Here is a 21,090-nt window from a genome sequence, read left to right on the forward strand (position 1 = left end):
TTTATAGATACTAGTTGATTAAAATATGCGTTTGATTTCTTTAGATTTAAAAATTGTGATAGTCGGACTAATTTTGTAACTTTATTACACCCAAATATGGAGCAAAACATACGAATTTAACATGAAATATTAGTAATTAAATGATTTGGCACTTAACCATTCGTTAAATTTATGAAGATTCATAAGTAGATAACTAATTTGCATATATCTTAATAGTATATATTTGGAACCTTATTGGTGAGGGTTCCATATAATCACCATCTCTTTTCTATTTCCCCTCCAAAAAAAAAAAAATAAACAGATGGTTTTTTTTTTTTAATAATATAAGTAAACTCAGATTCTCACACCAAATATGTAGTATTAAGATGAATGGATGAGAGGGTTGTGTTTAAGAGAAACTTGATATTTAATAATAAACAAAAAGACACTTTTGACTATATTATCATTTAAACAAGTTTTTTGTTACGAGACAAATAAAAAAAGGAAGGTGAATATAGTATCCTGAACTATAAGATATACAGTGTTCCAAAGATGAATTAGGTGGAGGTATATGAATATCTTTCTATAAAAAAAGATGCATTCTTATAAGTATTTTTATTACGATAAAACATACATATTTGTAATATTTCTCGCAACTCTGATATCTATGTGATAAAATATCATATACTATCACTTATCACTTTGAAGTAAATAGTGTTTTATTATTTTATTTCATATGGTTATTTTTTCCATGCATGTATTCTTTGATTGTAAATTGCATTGCTAGTTAATGCTAATGTTCATAAATAACTCAATGTCATAGCAATACTAGAGGTTTGTGCCACTCTAATAGCTTGGACGGCATTCTTCTTATCAACATATTTATTTATTTTATTTTTAATTAAGAGCACACCGTTTTTTGTTTTCAAACTTCCTTTCAGATGGATAATAGAATTATCTATGATAGATAATCTATCGTTTACTATTTTGCTCTATAATAAATTTCGTTTACTAATTTGTTCCATTTATTTAAATTTTTAGCTTTCAATTATACTTTGGTTAATTTCTCAAAAAGAAAAAGGAAAAGATAGAACCTAGAGGATTCATTGTGCACACAAGTAAATGTTTTTTTCGACAAAAATCAAAAAGACATTTTGATCACTTTTTCAAAATTTTCGAGAAAACTTCTTTCCCTACTTACAAAACTGCAATATTTTTTCAAGTGAAATGCATATCCAAACATAATTTTAAATTTCAAATATTATTTTTCAACTTAACTCTAAATACTATTTTGTTTCAAAAATTACAAACTTTTATGTCCACACGCCTACAAAATCACTAATACCATTGTCTATTATTTATGAACAACCTTTAAACTGAAAGAGATGCTAGACAATTTATATTTCACTTTTCTCTATTAAATGAATATTGACTTATCTCCCCCAATCAAGAGGGCCATTAATTATTATAGATCTTAAGAGAAAGTACGTGATGCTTTCATTTGTATTTATGTTTCTATTTTGTGTGTTCTTATGTATTTTTGTTATACACTTGATTTCATATTGTGTAATCATTCACATCTTACAATTATATCTGTATTTTAAATTTAAGTTTTGTGTTATTTTAATTTTTTGTATCTTCTGTATCACTTATATAAAAAGGTATATTCTTCTAGTAGTATAAAAATAAGTAATGTGATTTTGGCCCGTGAAAGAGCTACTCCACTAACAAATACGTCATCCTTAAAGCACGTGATTTTTTTTCCAGCCAAAAGTTGACACACAATTTCCCCCCGTCAACGGCGAACAAGGGAAACCATGCCGGCAATTTTAAACCCTTCCCTCCTTATCCTCCACCACAACCACCACTACCCACGATTGTCGACGGCGGTACTGTCACTCCGCCACCACCTCACCCTCTCTCTCTTTTCACCTTCACGCACTACTCTCAGAGGTTTCTCTACTTCTTCCTCCTCATTGTCCATAGAATCATCGGCAAACCAGAATGTTCGAACCGGACGGTCCGGCTCAGTGAGTTCTCCTCCAGTTGAACACAATACTGCTGAGAAAATCGACGTCAATCCTCCCAAAGGTACCCGAGATTTCCCCCCTGACGACATGCGCCTCCGCACTTGGCTCTTCCATAACTTCAGAGAGGTATATATATAAACTGATTATATTGTCTGTTGTTGTTGCTGCCCTTGAATATTTGCTAATTTGTTTTTATATATTTCAGGTATCGAAGCAATTCGGGTTTGAAGAGGTCGATTTTCCTGTGCTAGAGTCAGAGGCTCTTTATATTAGGAAGGCTGGGGAGGAAATTAGAGACCAGGTTTATGACTGGTTCTTTTGTTATCTTGAGAATTTTGACACGCCACATGCATATGTTTGATACATGTTCATGCATGCTTAAATACTTGGAGACCTTGGATTGGGAGCTCAATTATGACGAGGGACATGTTGATTTTGCTGGATCATCATAGCTAACGTTTAACTGTACATTAGAGGTTTTTAAGCTCACTCTTAGGTTACATATTTATTTTGCTCTACTTTATTTTTCTTTTGTTTATCCGGAAAAATGTCAGTTGGTTTATCGCATTATGATTTGGCATGATAATATCTACAAATTGATTTTAGTTCTAATTTGGTAATCTTGTAAGCAACCTTTGTAGTTGGGAACCTGAGACTTGCATCCTCTTCTATCTTCGTTACTTCGTTCTATCCAAATAAGGAGAAAACTATCAATTTAAACTCAATTTTTTAAATAGTAAGCTATAACAATCTTCTAAAAACTTCCTCTCGAGTTACCCCAAATCAGTTGCTAAGTAGATTTTATGTCCGGATCTTTGATATTGATAAAATCATGTTTGAGAAAGAAGCCTAGGAGAAAATACATGAATTGATTTGTGTCCCGGCTGGTATTTCTTCTCTGAAGTGCCGGATGTAATGGGCATCAGTGTAAAAGATGTACGTTCCAGTTTTCTTTTATCAACCATTCCTTGAGGGTATGGGTGTGAATACCTAAAAGAGGGTGAGAGAGAGAGAGAGAGAGAGAGTAATTGAAATCTTAACACCCGATTACACCTCCTGGTTGAGTTTACTCGATTCTCTTTCCCTTTTATCCACTCTAACAATGCCATTTCTAGATGGAAAAGTTTCCCGTCTACAAATATTTGAAGTATTGCAGATATTACTACTTTACACATTTCAACTACTTCTGTGATCATGACTTAACCTATCAACTACAAATCATTTGAATGATCAGTCTCTGGTCAAGGGGGATCATCTAGTTGTATTGAATTAGTATTTTCTGTGCTAACCCCAATTATCACTCTTAAAATGTCAAAGTTTGGTTTCTATTGCAAGATGGTTTGTACTCTTTTTCCCTATTTCTTCTTAGTCAGAGTGGAACCCATAATCTGGAATAGAGGGAATATTTTCAAAATGGTGGCCCCATTCTCACTCTTAAAATGCCAACATTGATTGCCTATTGTAAGAGGGTATGCCGAATAATTGCTGTGTTCATTCCTAGTAGATATTATGGAGACAGAAAATCACATAATTTCTTGTGGAATTGCTTATAGACACCATTCTCTATTTGTATTTCCCTTTCCTATGAGTAAACTTTGGGTGCAATTTCTACTTTTATTCGCTAATCACATTCACTGACATGAGAAGAAAACACCTCCATACTCTAACTGTTATTAATGATGCTGAATTGTAAACATCGAGCATCATATAGGTACATATTGCGTCAGATTTTGTTTTTTTGATGTTAAAAAGGAATGATTTTGGATGCAGTCTGTACTTGTATGATGTTCTATGTTTAACATTTCAACATCACTAATCCTATAATTGCATGGAGTTTTTTCTCTATGTTAATGGAAGTGATTTAGACTATGTCTGTGACTTCTCGGTGAACGTGCTATAATGGAAAAATGGCAAATGAGAAATTGCATCGGAAATTAAAGAAAAGGAAGAAATTAATCTGTCAAATTTAATATGGGTACCTTGTGGAATAGTCGAGGTTTGTGCAAGTTGGCCCAGACATGCATACTCTGCCACTATAAAAGTATAGGTACCTGTAGTGTTGCTAAAGGCTCGCCTGAGGCGCTTAAGCCTTGAAGCTCAGTTAACGCCAAGTTGCGCACTTTGTGTCACCCAGTTGGTGCTAAGGCATGCTTCTCATCACCCATGGACTCTGTCTTTACAAAGCAATATTAGACACAAAACATGGTTGGTAAACTGATAAAAAGAATGTTAAAAAAATGATATGAATGAATTTCTTATGATTTACGACAAGAAATTAAAAATCTAGTATAGGAAACCTAGCTTCAGAAAACATTAAGTTACATCTTTTCATCTAAATCGAAATATTTAAATGGCTTATAAAACGTGATTGGGTCACCTTTACCGTTTTACCAGGTAACCTGCCTCATTTTCCAACTTTACAGATTCCACTTTTTATGGAGGGTTACCTGTAGACGTATATAAGTTAAACTCATATATTTTTATTTTTCCTTTATTAGCGATATACTTTGTCAAAGCCTCCCCTTGATGCTGCTTCGTGCTTAAAGTCGTAGTAGACTTGAAGTCTGCTTATCGTGAACTAAGTAGGCTGGAAATATTATGTTATCTCATGCATAGCGAAGAAAGAAACTGAAATGTGATGAACCATGGTATCATTTGTTTCTCTTTCTATCTTGCAGCTTTACTGTTTTGAGGACCGTGGAAACCGTCGAGTTGCATTGAGGCCCGAGCTGACTCCTTCATTGGCAAGACTTGTGATACAGAAAGGGTACATGCCTAATTAGTTTTACCTGTGCATAGAGAGTCATGATTTTTCATTGACTTCTGATGCAAGAATTATTGCAACTTTTCAATGTTCACCATTCATTTATATGTTATTACACTTTTGTATCCAGGTGGGGATGCCAGATTTTGATCTGCGTGTTTTTTTCTGTCCAGAAAATCTGTATCTCTTCCATTAAAATGGTTTGCTATTGGACAGTGCTGGCGTTATGAGAGAATGACCAGGGGAAGACGTCGTGAACATTACCAATGGAATATGGATATAATTGGTGTACCAGATGTAACGGTAGGTTAACCTCTATTTGTTTAGTTGATCTTTGCTACTGTAATAAAGCATTAAAAAGCACCCAAGTGTGTGACCTAGTGGTCAATGAAGTGGGTTGAAACCATGAGGTTTTAAGGTTCAAATTCCAGCAGAGGCAAAAGCGCTATGTGATTTTTTCGATCTATCCAAGTCTTGCTGGATAGAGTTATCGGGGCCTGTACTGGTGGGGGTACCAGGTACTCCGCGAAATTAGTGAGGTGCGCGCAAGCTAGCCCGGGCACCACGGTTATAAAAATAAAGCATTAAAAAAATTAATTATTGCCAACTGCTGCAACTTTATACTGTCTGTTTACATGTAGCAACTGCTTTATAAATACTCCTTTTCGACCTAGTTGAATGCTGCTGATCTTTGAGAATTAGTCTACCTAATGTTGATATCAGTTAGTAATTAGTCAACTACGCCTCAATCTCAGATCGAATATATGATAGGATTATTGTTCTAAGTGAAAAATGCTTGGGAGAATTTTGGGTTAGACATGATGTTTCTTGCCAAAAGGAATGACTAGTTCATTTTTCTTGGATCAAAATCTTCTGAAGGATGAAATTGGAGTTTTGAGTAATTAGATGTGGACAGAGCTTGATTTCTGAATAGGTCATTTTACTCAGTGATGGTGTCTTTACTTGATTTGCCGCTCTTCACCTTTTCTGGTAAACAAATAAATTAGTAGAAGTACGACTCAAACCAAGTTGAATGTAGATAAAACAGATAATGAAGTGGTTTACTACATGGCCAAGATTGCCTGAACACTGGTTGACCAAGTCTGATCGTTGTGGAACAGCATACAGAAACCCAAAGTTGACAGGATAAAACCATAAAACATCAAATAATATAAATTCTCCTAGCAACATAACGACCTAACACAGACATAGACTTGGAGAGAGATAACTAGACAACTTCAAGGAATGAATCTTTCAATCAGCATCAAATAATGTTCACCTATTTGAGGTATTTTTCCCCTCTTCCATATTTTGCATGTAAGTTCCGAGCTTTTCTAGAGAAATATATTTTCTTGCTGGTGAAACTTTAAATATATAATGCAATTGCTTAGATGGTATTTTCACATTTTCACTCACCAAATTTATTTCTATTTCCTCTCTTATTTAGGCTGAAGCAGAGCTGATATCTTCAATTATTACCTTCTTCAAGCGCATAGGCCTCACAGCATCAGATGTTGGGTTTAAGGTCTCCAGTAGAAAGGTGTGTGCTTGAAAATACATTTTTTTTCCTATTACCGGAACAATCTCTAACTTGTTTGCATTTCAGTTCCCAGAAATGATATGTGCCGAAAGAACACAATATTTAAATGCTGTTTTGTGTCAATATCTATCATATGTTATTGTCATTTCTTCTCAATTTAGGTGAAATTTTGGTGACCCACTTTCTACTTGTTGACATCCCAATTTTTTTTTCTACTAATGCAATATATACTACTGCCACAATTTCATTATAATGTTAAATTGTTTGGAAACTCAAGTTCAAACAGGACATTTTTACTCGATCAACCAGCTTGTAAACCGTTACTTCAGTCACATCCTTGCTACCTCCATAATATACAAATTAAATCAAAACTCAAGAATAGAGACATAGAGTTGGTAGCTTGTTAAGAAAAATGGCTACTTGTAATGCCTATTGTGAAGAAATGGACCTTTGGCCTTAACTCAACTCAACCCCAAAGCAACAACAATAACCCAGTGTATTCCCACAAGTGGGGTCTGGGGAGGGTAGGATGTAAGCAGCCTTAACCCCCTACCCCGGAAGGGCAGAGAGACTATTTCCGGTAGACCCTCGGCTAGAGAAAAGATGGAAGAAGCACCGATAACAAGTAATAACAATACTGGATAATTAGAAAACTAAATCCAAGATAGCAAAAGAGAAGATTAAAGAAATACTGATAGCAAGTAATAATAGTGCAAGATATGTAGTGATAGTAAACTAAGGGAGTACTGATGGCAAGTAATAACAGTACAAGATATGTGGTACTAGCAAACTAAGGATAAAAGTGATACCATACTAACACTAATACTATTGCACTAAGGAAGACAACGAGAAACGCTCGACTACCTACTAACCTTCTACCCTATTCTCAACCTGCACTCCCTCCTATCAAGGGTCATGTCTTCGGTTAGCTCAAGCTGCGCCATGTCCTGCCTGATCACTTCTCCCCAAGACTTCTTTGACCTACCTCTACCCCCAAGTCCAACTTCTCACACCTCCTGACTGGGGCATCTGTGCTTGTCCTTTTAACATGCCTGAACCATCTCAGCGTCACCTCTCGCATCTTTTACTCCACAGGGGCCACTCCCACCTTATCCCGAATAACTTCATTCCTAATTCTATCTAATCTAGTATGCCCACACATCCATCTCAACATCTTCATTTTAGCTACTTTCATCTGCTGTACATTGGAGTTCTTGACTGGCCAGCACTCTGCACCATACAACATAGCCGGTCTAACTACTACCTTGTAGAGATTACCTTTAAGTTTCAACTACACATTCTTTTCGCACAAGACACCGGAAGCGAGCCTCCACTTCATCCACCCTGCTCCGATACGATGTGTGACATCCTCGTCAATCTCCCCATCACTCTAAATCACAGACCCAAAGTACTTGAAGCTCTCCCTTCTGGGAATGACTTGCGTATCAAGCCTCACATCCCCATTCGCTTCCGCTTCCTGGGTAATACCGCTGAACTTGCACTCCGAGTATTCTGTCTTGGTCCTGCTCAACTTGAAACCTTTAAACTCAAGGGTATGTCTCCAGACTTTCAGCCTTTCGTTAACACCACCTCGCGTCTCATCAATCAGAACTATGTCATTTGCAAATAACATACACCAAGGCACCTCCTCTTGAATGTATCGCGTCAATGCGTCCATTGCCAAGGAAAACAAAAAGGGGCTAAGTGCCGATCCCTGATGCAACCCCATCTCAACTGGGAAGTAATCAGAGTCTTTTCCTGCTGTCGTTACCCGTGTCTTAGCTCAACTCAATCCCAAAGGATAACCCAAAATCATATAAGGAGACAAACAACCCACCGCTCAACCAATATGGGACATTTAAGATCCCCCACGCCAACAAGGACTGGTTATTTGGAGTCTGGACAATGTAACATGGGGGCCCCAACATTCGGTAAACCAAGAATTGAAATGAGTCCGACTGTTACAATGTTGAAGTGTGTGGCCATCTCATCTAAAAGTTTAAGCTATCAGAGAGAGTACATTTTTATTTACTTAACTGTCTTCAACACTCATAAACTGAAATGAGATAGTAGCTATTATCTTGTTTAAATTTTTTGAAATCTATTAAAAATTTGAAAAGAAGCCTAGCTCTTAGTAGATTATTATCAAGTAAGATAATAAGTTCCTGTTTTACATATAACTTGGTCTTTATGTTGATGATATCGTCTTCCAGGCAAATGCAAAATATTAGTGCTTTTTCTAAATCAGTAAATAAAGCTATGATGTTGTATAGCTGAGCATCAGCCTGACAAATGGAAGTTACAAAGTAGGTGGGTGGATGAGGCTTGTAAATGTCTAAGGAATTCAGGTGGCTCCTTCTTTTCCCTTTTGACAAGCATTACATGAGTCCTAATTACCAATATGATGAGGTCAGTCCTTGGACTAGCATTAGAGAATTCAGTGAGTTAACGAATTGGCTTGTATGACAGAAGTTAAGCAAATCTATTTGGAAATAAGTTTGAGAATAATGTCTGTGATACAATTTCTTCTGTATTGAAAATATCATGTGCTATCTGATAGGTCTTGCAAGAAGTGTTGAGGTGCTATTCCGTCCCAGAAGACATGTTTGGTAGAGTTTGCATCATTATAGACAAGGTCAGTTTGATAATATAACTCAGTTCCTCTTGTTTGATCTATAGTATTCCAAAAAGTAGAACATATGGTTACTGTGATTGCATCTGTTTATTTTCCGTTGGAAGACTGTTTCTTTGGCATTAAGTGGGAAAAGGTTATGCATTTTCTAATCATATTATGCCTTATACTTATATAAAAAAGCTACTTTCTTATAAAAAAAGGCTACTTTCTTATAGGTAGATAACTATGCATATTGTAAGGATATTAGAATTAATAATTTTGTACTCCTGAGGCAGGGGAATATGTTTAGCAACTTGATGACAAGATCTACCTTGAAATTCTATTCTCCTTGTCTACTTCTGTTTTATTGTGATATGATAAAGATATAACAGTATTCTACCAATTAACTGTACCTTAATCCCAATTTAGTTGAGGCCGATTATACTAATCCTCTATCTTCCACTTTATTCAGACCCATTTCATTCCAATTGTAAATATTTCTCTTTTAAAGGCAAATCAAGGGTTCTATCAGTTTCACATTTATCTCTATCGGACATACAAGTCTCTAACAAAAACAAAAACTAAAAAAAAAACCTTGGCATATACAGATATGATGTAAGTGTGATGATAACTAGTTGGTATCTCTTATGTGGAAGCTTAACTTTAATCCCAACTGGTTGGTGTCATCTATGTGGATACTTTGATTTTGTTGTACTACTCCCTTCGTCCCAAATTATGTGATGGTGTTTGACTGGGCACAAAGTTGAAGTAAGAAAGAAAGACTTTTGATAATTCTGGTCTAAAACAAGCTATAGATATTTGTGTGGCTATAAATCATCTTATTAAGAATAAAGTGAAAAGTTTAAAGTTAAATTGTTTCTAAATATAAGAGTGTCATTTCTTTTGGACTTTTGGTACAGACTAAAAAAGAAATACTTGGGAAGGAGGGAGTATGTTTTTAGCTAAGTTCTTTCATACTTGTTCCTACATGGACATACAATTCTTGAACTAGAATAAGAAGACTCTCAGCTAAGCTTTAATCCCAACTGGTTAGTATTGCCTATGCGGATTGTTTGCTTTTATGGTATTTATTATAAGTTAAGTTCGCGTTGATTGCGAGCGATTGCATGTCTTTTGAGACTTCTGGTCATGTGATTTTAGGTCCATCTCATCCTATTCTATATCCTTTAATTACCATGGTGCAGTATGGACCGATGCATATATGGAGGTGTATGTAGGATATCGCAAAACCATCTTAAACAACATTCTCTTATCTTCTTATCAGCTATGTGTACTATTTGCACCTTCGGATGATCATTTGTAATCTTGTGTAATTTTTTATTACAAATCCATTTTAATATCTTCATTTTTACAACTTTCATACTATGAAAGCTTAACATTCACTCCCATATAACATTGCTGGTTTTATGATCGTTCTAAAGAACTTGCTTAGAAAATATACAGTAAATAATTGAAAGAATTATTCAGGAGTTTGCTTGGCAGGATCTTCAATTAAGATAGCAATTTAGTTATACCCGAGTTGTGCTTAGATTATTCATTATTAGTTTGCCAATGTTGTTTCGATAAATTCAATGGTCCAGCTGAAGCTTTGTTGAGAATTTAGGCTCTCAACCCATGGTTTAGTGTCTGCGAGTTTATCTCCTACTTTGCCCCAAAAAAATTACACTTAACCGTTAAAATTGATCACCACCGGTGATATAGCAGCTATGTTTCTCTGTTGCTACTGGTTCTGAGCTGCTTCCCTTGCGTTAAAATGCATAATTATTTTCAAAGCGCACCATCTTCCATTTTTCATGGTTCTTAAGCCCCCCCCCCCCCCTCTTTTGAGAAAAATAATTATCAATTAAAAAGAAAAGCTTACGGTAAAGGAGATAGAAAAAGAAACTCCAAAGGTCTGTTAAAAGAAGTCCTTATTGCATTTTTCTCACATGGTAAAGCCAAGCACAAATCCCTCGACCTCAAAAGTGCCCTGTTTCCCCCCTTTTCTCTCGTGGTGACACATAATACCAGCCTTAAGGTTGGAGGTGGATTCATTCCCCTAGGCTATCCCTCACTATGAAAGCTACTCCTTATAGCATTGCATCCTAGAGAAGCCTAGTGCACTTCTCTTCTAAAAGATCCTAGAATTATTTTCTGTTGGGATCTCAATCTTTTTATTTTATTTTTTGGTGACCGTGGTGAGCGCCAATTAACGAACAATCAGTTGTTTATAATATAGTTGATTTACGTATCTCCTACTGTACTTTCCGGTCTTCTTCTTCTGATCAACTTCTGTTACTTTTTTGGCTGAAATAGATTGGAAAGATTCCAATGGATGATATCAGGAAAGATCTGCAGTCGGCTGATATGTCAGAGGTAGCTATTGAAGAGCTATTGCAAGTCCTGTCACTGAAGTCTTTGGCAAAGTTAGAAGGTCGGCCGTTACAGCATTTAGTTGACTAAGGTTACCTAAATAGTAAATACCCCTTAGTATGTACCATAATTTATTCAGTTCTGAAGTTCTATATCATGTAAAAAAAGTTTTATTTCATGTAAGTTTCTTGTTTGGTAGATCTAGAACCAGTTAAACACCCGGGAAGTAGATCCATGAAAGTTGTACGAATTGCAGCAGAGTTTGTCTAGTCTGGCTGTAGACTGTTAACGAGAATACAACGTGATAGATCTTCTACAAAAATTTCCTATTCTTGAAGTTATGCGATTTTGCCAGATGAAGATTGTATTTCTACCTGTTTTAGAGACGGAACAGTTGTAATCCTCTACTGATGTATTAGTAAATATTATAGCTCGGAGGCTTGTGATCTTGGTTTTTATACCTTTTTGTTTGTGCAGAGAAACTTGGGGCCTCAGGAGAAGCACTATCTGATTTGAAGCAATTATTCTCGCTTGCTGAAAAGTATGGCTATTCAGAGTGGCTTCAGTTTGATGCATCAATTGTTCGTGGTTTGGCATATTACACTGGGATTGTCTTTGAGGTTAGACTCAAGATATTTTTTGTTAATATTCTGAACTTTGTACATGAAAGTGTACTTCAAGAAGACATGGAATTGGTTAACTACTTGTTGGAGTCGTCTTACTGGTAAACATTTTGCTCGCGAATAGGATATCCCTTCCACTTCATTGAGTAATTACAGTTTTCTGCAGGGATTTGATCGTGAAGGAAAGCTCCGGGCTATATGTGGTGGTGGACGATATGATCGGCTATTGTCTACCTTTGGAGGTGATGATCTTCCAGCTTGTGGATTTGGATTTGGTGATGCTGTAATAGTAGAAGTGAGTAGAACTTCATCCTTTTTTCTTTTTCTGGATGCTAGAGATAAAAAAATTTATCCGTTTTTCAATTGATGTTTTAATCAGTGGAGCATGAACTGCCGCTTTTGGTTTTTGTAAAATTGATTAATTTTTGAACATCACAGACAACGTTTTCTCCATGACTGTATCTAACCTGCATATAGCAACACTTGTAGGCATAGGCCATGAAATAAATCCCAATATGCACACAAACATGCAGCAAATGACAATCACCACCACCTTATCTGACATTTTGTGATTGCACTAAGGGCTACAACCCAGACAGTCTTCTCAACTTTCCGTACCTTTGCCAGTCATACGTCAATTATAGCCTGCTTTCTACATTTTGCTTGTTTTCCTGAGGTCTATAACCTTTTGGTCTACGGAATAGTTGACTTTCAGTAAGATTGGTTTAACCTGGTGTAAGTCTTGCTGATAAAGATGGAGTATGAGTATGTGAGCGGAGGGAAAACAAGTCTGTTACTGAAAGTGTCAGCAACGAGAACAAGTTCTCTTTATGTAAGGTTTAGAAAATAGCTCATTATAGATTTTGACAATGGGTCATCTCACTAGAGTAAAGATAAAGGAGAAAAAAAAGGACAGTTCGGTGAATAAGGCATCCCGCGTTCACGCAGGGTTCGGGGAAGGGCCGCACCCAAGGGGTGTGATGTAGACAACCTACCCTAATGCAAGCATTAGTGGCTACTTCCACGGCTCGAACCCGTGACCTACACGGGACAAATTTACCGTTGCTCCAAGGCTCTCCTTTAAAGATAAAGGAGAACACCTAGTTTAATTTCACTTTGGCTGGAAAGGACAGAAAGTAGTCTGGAAAAGGATAGAGAGGCTAGCAATAACATTTTTCACTTCTTGGGAAAAGGAAATAGAGAAGAAAAAATTCTCTAACCACAAACTTCTAAGTTTTCAGGTTCAAACATAATAGCAACTGTCTTATTCACTACTTGGGAAAAGTTTTCCCTCCAACATTGTTTGTTTAGCACATACAGCTATTCTCATAGCATGCTGCTTCACGGTAACTCTTTTCTGATATGCTGTATTCAACCTGCTAGTTAAGCCTACTAGATCTTTGAGCTTGTCATTTTTAAGATTTTGTTTTGATCATTTTTACTTCCAGGAATAAAGGGAGGTGGGGGTTGTGTGGCTTGTTGATAGCTGCCACTAGTCAGTGTTTTGTGTACTTCTTTAGAACTCTTCTTTTTCTTCTCTGAGTAAGCTTCCTCCTTTCATTTTGTATTCAGTGAAATGAAAGTGCTGCAGTAATATTTTATATCTAAATTGCATAGTTTCAACTTGAGAACCACCATAGGTTGCAGGAACAGACCTGTTCTAGCTTGTTTGTCTCATCTGTATGTTTCCTGTTATAAGATTTAGGTCTAAACGGTATTTGTTTGTGCTTTTTCTGTTGGGGAATACTCAGCTGCTCAAGGAGAGGGGACTTCTACCAGAACTTAACCTCCAAGTAGAGAACATTGTGTGCTCACTGGATCAGGAACTTCAAGGTGCGGCATCAGCAGTTGCAACTATTCTCAGGGAAAAAGGGCAAAGCGTTGATTTGGTTTTGGAGAACAAGCCACTTAAGTGGTACATGATACTCTAATGTTTACGATCTATAGATTCTCTATTTCTTTGTTGATGTAGCTGCTTACGGCTTCATTATGTCTTTGCTGTTTCATTTTGAAGCTCATACTTCCAATTTTCCATTTCTTGTTGTGAAGGGTGTTCAAGCGAGCAGCACGGATAAATGCACGCAGATTGATTTTGGTCGGAAATGCTGAATGGCAAAAAGGTATGGTTAATGTTAAGACTCTTTCAACAGGTGAGCAATTGGAGATAAAAATCGATGAACTGGAGTAACGGAGTCTTGGTGTATGAAATAGCTTTTTTGCCTTTCTTTTGTAATGATGCTAAGTTGCCTACTTAGCTGGATTTTTTTTTATTGATGGTGAAGTGATGAAGTATTAAATTTTATTGTTATTTTTCTTATCCTAGTGAAAGAAAACCCATTTATCCAATTTCTAGCTTGAATTTTTTTTGCCTGTGTAATAGCAACGAACATAACTATGTCTCAATCTAACACTATTGAGTTCGATATATAAATCCTCTGTATTCTTTCGGCTTGCGGCTCTTCTTAGGTTACTGTTCATTCCAATACTAAATAATTTAAGGCACGTTAGAGATTTTCTAAATCAGATGTTATCTACATCCTACACAATATACATGAGCATTTAAGTTTCTAGCCACAATAATAAATTAAGGAAAAATTTCACATAAGAACAACTTGGCTCCCTACTTTTCAATTTTATAGCCCATATTTCATTTTACAACCAACTAGCCCAAAAATAATAGGCTAAGATTCAACATTCAATTCCAATAGGTTCTCGAAATTACTATTTAATTTTTAAAAAAGATTGCTCAAGCTTTTAAGTTAATTTTCGAATCAGTAACTGTAACTCAAATATTAGTTCAACAAATCAAATCTATTTGGGTGGTGAAAATTAGATTTTTAACAAGTTTAAATATGTGGGTTTAAATTCCGAATTTGATTTTGTGAGAAATTTGGAGTGAGTATTATTTAGACTTGTTAGAAATAGTATAAGGAGGTTGTATATAAAATTTGAAGTCATTTAATGGAGATTTGGACTGGTTTTAAACAAGAATTGCAACTGAAAATCGTGAAAGAAGTTCGTCTACAGACGCTTTTATAAAGGTGTATAATAGTGTATAAGATGTGTTTATACTCTCATATACACTATTATACAAGATTATATATAATTATACAAAAAACTAACTTCGTCTTCTTCCTTGCATCTTTTCTGAAATTTAACCCAAATCTTGCTCAAATCTACTCCAAAACACTTCAAATTTAATTTGAACTCCTTTTGATATTTTCAATCAATTGGAACAACATCCAATCCAAATAACTAACAGACTCAAAAAAATTCTATTTTCGAAAGCAAAGCTTTGAATGGCCTTCAATGATGGACTTTTACTCTTCAATTTTCTTACATTGCAACCAAGTGATACAGGGGGAGAAGCAATAATGACAAACGACCCCTTGAAGCATATGTAGAAGAAGTGAGAAGAAGAGAGAGTGAAAGCTGGGACCACTCGGAAGGAGTTGGCTATAGAACACGAAAATATGGGAATCGGGCGGAATTCTAGTTTTTTGGCCGTAAAACGCAAAAGAACGAGGAACGGTCATGGCGGGGCTGCGACTATGGTTCCTTAGGTCGTATATTGGTCTCGGCGTAGTACTTATGCAAGACGGTAAGGTGATTGCCTATGCGTCCAGACAGTTAAAGGTACTGGTTGTGAGAACACAGATCTAACTCCATAGCTTTTAAAAGCAATGGTTGTAAGAGCACAGATTTTGAATTTGCTAGTGCTTTCAAAATATGTACAATATGGGCTAGATCGGGTAAAACTTAAAAACATAGGCTATTTTTTGTTATGAACGTGTATTTTCTTATAATTCTTTCATAAATTAATCGCTATTAGAAGAGGGCGAAAGAGTAAAAACTAGGAGCAAAAGCAAAGTTGAATAAATACCAAGGTAAGCGGGATGCAACACTATGTTTTATAGTAGAAGTATATATACGGAAATTTTCTACAATGTTTTGCATTAACTAATCAACGTTTTAACGTAGAAAAGATATTTCACCACTTGCATCTCCCTAAATATGTAGTTTTTCGGTTGCTTTATCTATTAAGTCCTTCCTACATTACATTTTTAAATGTCCAATATGATATTAAACCATATCAATTTGATAGAAAATATGCGTAGTCTTTAGACATAGATAAAAATTCTAATTATACGATTTATATACTTTTTAATACGTGTAGTAACTATATAGACAAATCGTTCAAACAACAATTTTTTCACGATCATTCAAACCTCATTAACCACCAAGTTTTTGGGTATAAATCGTTCAAAGAGCAATTATCAATTATTCGTCTTTGAACAATGAAATTCAGTACAAAAAAGTGTCACACATAATGAAACTTGAAGATAAAAAGTACTGAAAGTGAAAATAATTGACATCCGGTAAATTTAACGTGCTTGTTATCTCTCCATTTTGCTACGTGGAATAAAAATTTCCATTTTACTAGAAGAGTAGTCGCTGTAATTCACACTCCTGGGGGCGATTTTCCGTCCTAAAGGCTAAATCTATCACCAGCAAACCAGCGATGCACCAATTTGATAATAGCAGAAACCCAACTGCCGGCTTCTAAATTCTGCCCAATTTCTCATCAAAATCCTCTCAACAACTACTCTCAGAGCAGCAAAACACATTCAATTTTTTATAGAGGGGCAGTAATTGATGTAATGGCCGGTCCGTCTCTTCTCGAATCTCTCTTCCAGCGATCTTTAGAAGACTTAATCAAAGGCCTCCGTCTCTACGTCGGCGACGAATCAACCTTCATCTCCAAAGCCGTCGACGAGATCCGCCGCGAAATCAAGTCCACCGATCAGCAGACAAAAGCCACCGCCCTTCAGAAACTTACCTACTTGCACTCAATTCATGGCGTCGACATGTCGTGGGCTGCTTTTCACGCTATAGAACTCTCTTCCTCTCAGTCTTTCAATTTTAAACGCATTGCTTATCTCGCCGCTTCTCTTTCCTTCGATCCTTCCACTACTGACGTCATCCTCCTGCTGACTCATCAGCTTCGCAAGGACCTCTCGTCTCCTAATCCACACGAAGTAAGCCTCGCTCTTCACACTCTTTATTTCATTTCGACCGCTGATTTAGCACGTGATTTAACTCCTGAGGTATTCACTTTACTGAATAGTAACAAAGGTTCTACTAGGAAAAAAGCTATTGCTATTATTTTGAGACTATTCGAGTTATATCCAGATGCGGTTAGGGTTTGTTTTAAGAGATTAATTGAAAATTTGGAGAATTCTGATCCCGCTATTGTATCTGCTGTTGTTGGTGTTTTTTGTGAGCTTGCTAGCAAAGAACCGAAATCTTATCTCCCGTTAGCACCCGAATTTTATAAGATATTGGTTGATTCGCGGAATAATTGGCTGTTGATTAAAGTTCTGAAGATTTTTGTGAAGTTGGCTCCATTGGAGCCGAGGTTGGGGAAAAGGCTGGTGGAGCCAATCTGCGAACATTTGAGGAGAACGGGTGCAAAGTCATTGTCTTTTGAATGCGTGAGGACTATTGTTAGTAGTTTCAGTGAGTATGACTCTGCTGTGAAGCTTTCTGTTGAGAAGATTAGGGAGTTTTTGAATGATGATGATCCGAATCTCAAGTATCTTGGTTTGCAAGCACTTACCATTGTTGCGCCTAAGCATTTGTGGCCAGTTATAGAGAATAAGGATTTTGTGATTAAATCGTTAAGTGATGCGGATGCAAATATTAAACTTGAGGCCTTGCAGCTTGTCATGGCCATGGTTTCCGAGGATAATGTGGCGGAAATTTGCAGGGTTTTGATCAATTATGCTCTTAAGTCAGACCCAGAGTTTTGTAATGAAATTCTGGGGTGCATCTTGTTGACTTGTTCAAGGAATGTGTATGAGATAATTGTGGATTTTGATTGGTATGTATCACTTCTTGGGGAAATGTCGAGAATTCTGCACTGTCAGAAGGGGGAGGAGATAGAGAACCAGCTTGCGGATATAGGTATGAGAGTCAAAGATGCAAGACCAGAACTTGTTCGAGTTGGCCGTGATTTGCTAATTGATCCTGCATTGCTTGGCAATCCTTTCATACATCCGATTTTATCAGCAGCTGCTTGGGTGTCAGGGGAGTATGTTCGATTTTCCAAAAACCCATTGGAAATTATGGAAGCACTGTTGCAACCAAGAACCAGTTTATTGCCGCCATCAATAAAAGCAGTATATATCCAGTCTGCATTTAAAGTACTTACCTTTTATCTGCATTATGCTATTTCTACCAAGGAAGTTATTTCTTCAGCTTCCCAAGGAGTGGCAGATATAATGCATGGAGCAGTACAAGAGAATTCTCAGTTTGTAAGAGCTGGATTTGTTGCTGAAAGTGACTCAGATGACGGGGGTTTGAGTCACAGGATGATGTTACATCGACCTGTTAGGGATATTTCAGTAGAGAGTTTTGAGGATATGGCTGTTGCTCGTGACTGGTTGTCCTCAACCTCCTTCAAGGGGGAGCCAATCACTGAAGAATCTATTGTTAACATATTAAATCTTGTAGAAACAACGCTGGGACCACTAGCAGGAAGCCATGGGGTGGAGATACTGGAGAGGTCAAGAAATGTCCTTGGTTTGGTTGAATTGGTAAGAGAAGAATTACCTGGTTACTTGGTGAAAAGGGAAGAAGATAATGACAAGGGACAAAGGAACACTCATGAAATGATCAAATTAATTGCTGAAGCCTTTTCTGAAGAGCTTGGTCCAGTTTCAGCAAGTTCTCAGGAAAGGGTACCAATACCTGAAGGAATGATGCTTAATCAAAGTCTGAATGATCTGGATGCCATATGTGGTGACTTTGAGTTGCATATACCTACTTCTTTCTCCCTTGGAAGATCAATTTCCTCCGAAAAGGATGATGTTACCATGTCTGATCGGCAAGGTAAGGAAGAATTTGAATCAACTGAATCAACATCTCTTCTTGCAGAGCATCGCAAACGCCATGGGCTATACTATTTACAGTCACAGAAAAAGGAAACGATAAATGATGAATACCCACCTGCTAATGACCTCAAGACTGGAGAGAATGCTGATGACAAGGCTGATGATCTTATTAAGCTGACAGAACAATCTCTATTCCCTAAGAAAAAGACAAACCAGGCAAAGCCTAGGCCTGTAGTAGTCAAACTGGATGATGGAGATGGACCTTTTATCCCCGCAAAGAAGGTAGATTCCAAAGATGACTTAATCTCGGGTGCTGTGAGTGATGTTCTTTTCGGTGATGAAGCCACAGCATCATCATCAAGAACTAAGAAGTCTGACAAGTCATCTAGTAAGAGAAGACAGAAGGACAAGTTAGATATAGACAAGTCTTCCGGACCAAAAGAGGATTCTAAATTTATGGAGAATTCTGAACTAGAAAATGCAAATTTGAGAAGAAGCAAACGCCATTCTCGTGGTAAAGAGAAGAAACATAGAAGTAATGCAAAAGATAGAGATGAACATGAAGAGGGAGATAAGCAGAAGGTTAGCCATCATCATGGCAAGCATAAATCCCGACAAAGGGCAGAAGGGGCTCTAACATTAGCAGCACAATCACCTGTTATTCCTGATTTTCTTTTGTAGCAATGGAAGCTGGGGTCTTGATTATGAATATGATATATTTGATCAATACGGCTTAGGTGAGTTCTTCTGTACATTACACTTCATTTTTTCGCTGTTTTAGTTACTCATTACACTTGCAATTGGTGAAGTGGTTTTTCTCCATCTTTTCTGATTTTTACCGTGTAAAATTTCATTTGGTAAGGGTATATTCTTTTGTTCTTAACACTTGTACAAGGAAACCCTTATAAGGCCTTGGCTGGTTATGATCCTCTGGTTCTATTTGTTTTTGTATTCGATCTCATCTATGTACACATGCATGGAGACACATTTTTTGCTAATTTGATGAAAGGTAAAAAGACAGGCAACTAAGACCTTTCCAAAATTAAGACTAAGTGTACTCATAGTTGCTTTATAACTGCCCCCCAAAAATGATATAAGGACTGATAAGAATATAAAAGGGCTAATACACGATAGAAAAAGCTAAAGGATTTGTTCAATAAATACAGAGGGAATCTCCTATAGTTGGTGGATAAGATATGATGCTTGTGAATTTGTTATCATGATGCCAATACACGCTTGGTGAGAGTTCATGACAATGGGAAATTTTTTTGTACAAGTTGAAGGATTTGGGCGAAATATTCTTTTGACATTGTCGAACTTAAGAACTAGCTGCTTGTAGGGAGTGCTGTACATCGGTCCTAAAACTGACAAAAACAGTTCCTCGAGCAAATGCACCAATAAAAAAAAAAGTTCCTTCAGCAAACCATCACGAGCGACGCATGCTTTGGTGGTAAAGCACCTCTACCACCAACAGGTAGTTTCTGCTCATGTGGAGGGTAAGTGGGAACACTGTGATCCTTATGGAAGATGGGGAGCGGGGGCACATAAAAATTGAGAAAGAAACCAATACACAAACAGTCCCCTCTAAATAACTGAAACCATTATATGTTGTCTTATTTTTGATAACTTTCTGGATCGAGTTAGCTGGTTAGTCTCTTGCATTCTAACCTTCTAAAAAACTACCACATATGGATTTTGTACTGCCATAACTAACACATTATGGAAATTGTATGCGTTGGTTTGGTGTCAATATTAGACTTCCACCTTAGTTTAGGAGTTTCTGTTGTGTAACAGCTGTGAACTCCAGCGAACTGGTTGAGCACATTGAGGGAGATTATACTGACTCAGTTCTTTGCTATTTACTCGTATTCTGCTGGTATGAAGAACTTCTTCCATTGTTTTCTAGCCATGAATGTGAATCTATGTTACTGCAGAAAGATGCAGTAGAAAGAATCACATTATAGAACTTGTGAAGGTAGAGAACCCCCTCCCCCCAACCCCCAAAATCATCATTGTTGGCCCCCTAGTATATGTTCGAGGAAACAACGAGCCGTGAAACATTGTTCTTTAATAGAAGCCTCAACTTTTGCTTCCAATTTATGGTTCAGGCAAATTTCTTTGAGTTCAGGCAAATTTCCTGAAGTTTAGGCACTTTTCTTTGAACTTTAGGAAATTTTTCCGAAACAGTTCAAACTTCAGGATTTTTTTTGAAGTTCGTGTGGCATGAAATGGTATAAATATTAACTTCGCTACATGCATTCTAATGTTTCT

General features: G+C 36.8%; 2 protein-coding genes across 2 annotated transcripts; both read left to right on the top strand.

Moving 5' to 3' along the window:
* Positions 1–1,469: 1,469 nt before the first annotated feature.
* LOC107778161 (histidine--tRNA ligase, chloroplastic/mitochondrial) lies at positions 1,470–14,373 on the top strand. The gene is made up of 11 exons (XM_016598366.2): positions 1,470–2,135; positions 2,215–2,310; positions 4,688–4,776; positions 4,947–5,076; positions 6,221–6,313; positions 8,874–8,948; positions 11,244–11,361; positions 11,778–11,920; positions 12,090–12,218; positions 13,675–13,838; positions 13,973–14,373. The coding sequence occupies exons 1-11, from the start codon at positions 1,797–1,799 to the stop codon at positions 14,109–14,111; spliced, it is 1,515 nt and encodes a 504-aa protein (XP_016453852.1). The 5' UTR covers positions 1,470–1,796; the 3' UTR covers positions 14,112–14,373.
* A 1,888-nt stretch (positions 14,374–16,261) lies between these two features.
* LOC107778160 (AP-3 complex subunit delta-like) lies at positions 16,262–19,769 on the top strand. Its single transcript, XM_016598365.2, has one exon. It carries the CDS (start codon positions 16,585–16,587, stop codon positions 19,498–19,500), a length of 2,916 nt encoding a protein of 971 aa, XP_016453851.1. The 5' UTR covers positions 16,262–16,584; the 3' UTR covers positions 19,501–19,769.
* Positions 19,770–21,090: the final 1,321 nt, after the last annotated feature.

This window comes from Nicotiana tabacum, chromosome 4, assembly GCF_000715075.1.
Source record: "Nicotiana tabacum cultivar K326 chromosome 4, ASM71507v2, whole genome shotgun sequence".
Taxonomy (NCBI): Eukaryota; Viridiplantae; Streptophyta; class Magnoliopsida; order Solanales; family Solanaceae; genus Nicotiana; species Nicotiana tabacum.

Bases quoted from the DNA above. Each gene is read 5' to 3' on its own strand.
- LOC107778161 (XM_016598366.2), top strand. From the start codon at position 1,797: ATGCCGGCAATTTTAAACCCTTCCCTCCTTATCCTCCACCACAACCAC. The intron at 8,949-11,243 runs GTCAGTTTGATA...TGGCTGAAATAG, and splicing joins TTTGCATCATTATAGACAAG to ATTGGAAAGATTCCAATGGA. The intron at 12,219-13,674 runs GTGAGTAGAACT...GGGAATACTCAG, and splicing joins GTGATGCTGTAATAGTAGAA to CTGCTCAAGGAGAGGGGACT.
- LOC107778160 (XM_016598365.2), top strand. From the start codon at position 16,585: ATGGCCGGTCCGTCTCTTCTCGAATCTCTCTTCCAGCGATCTTTAGAA.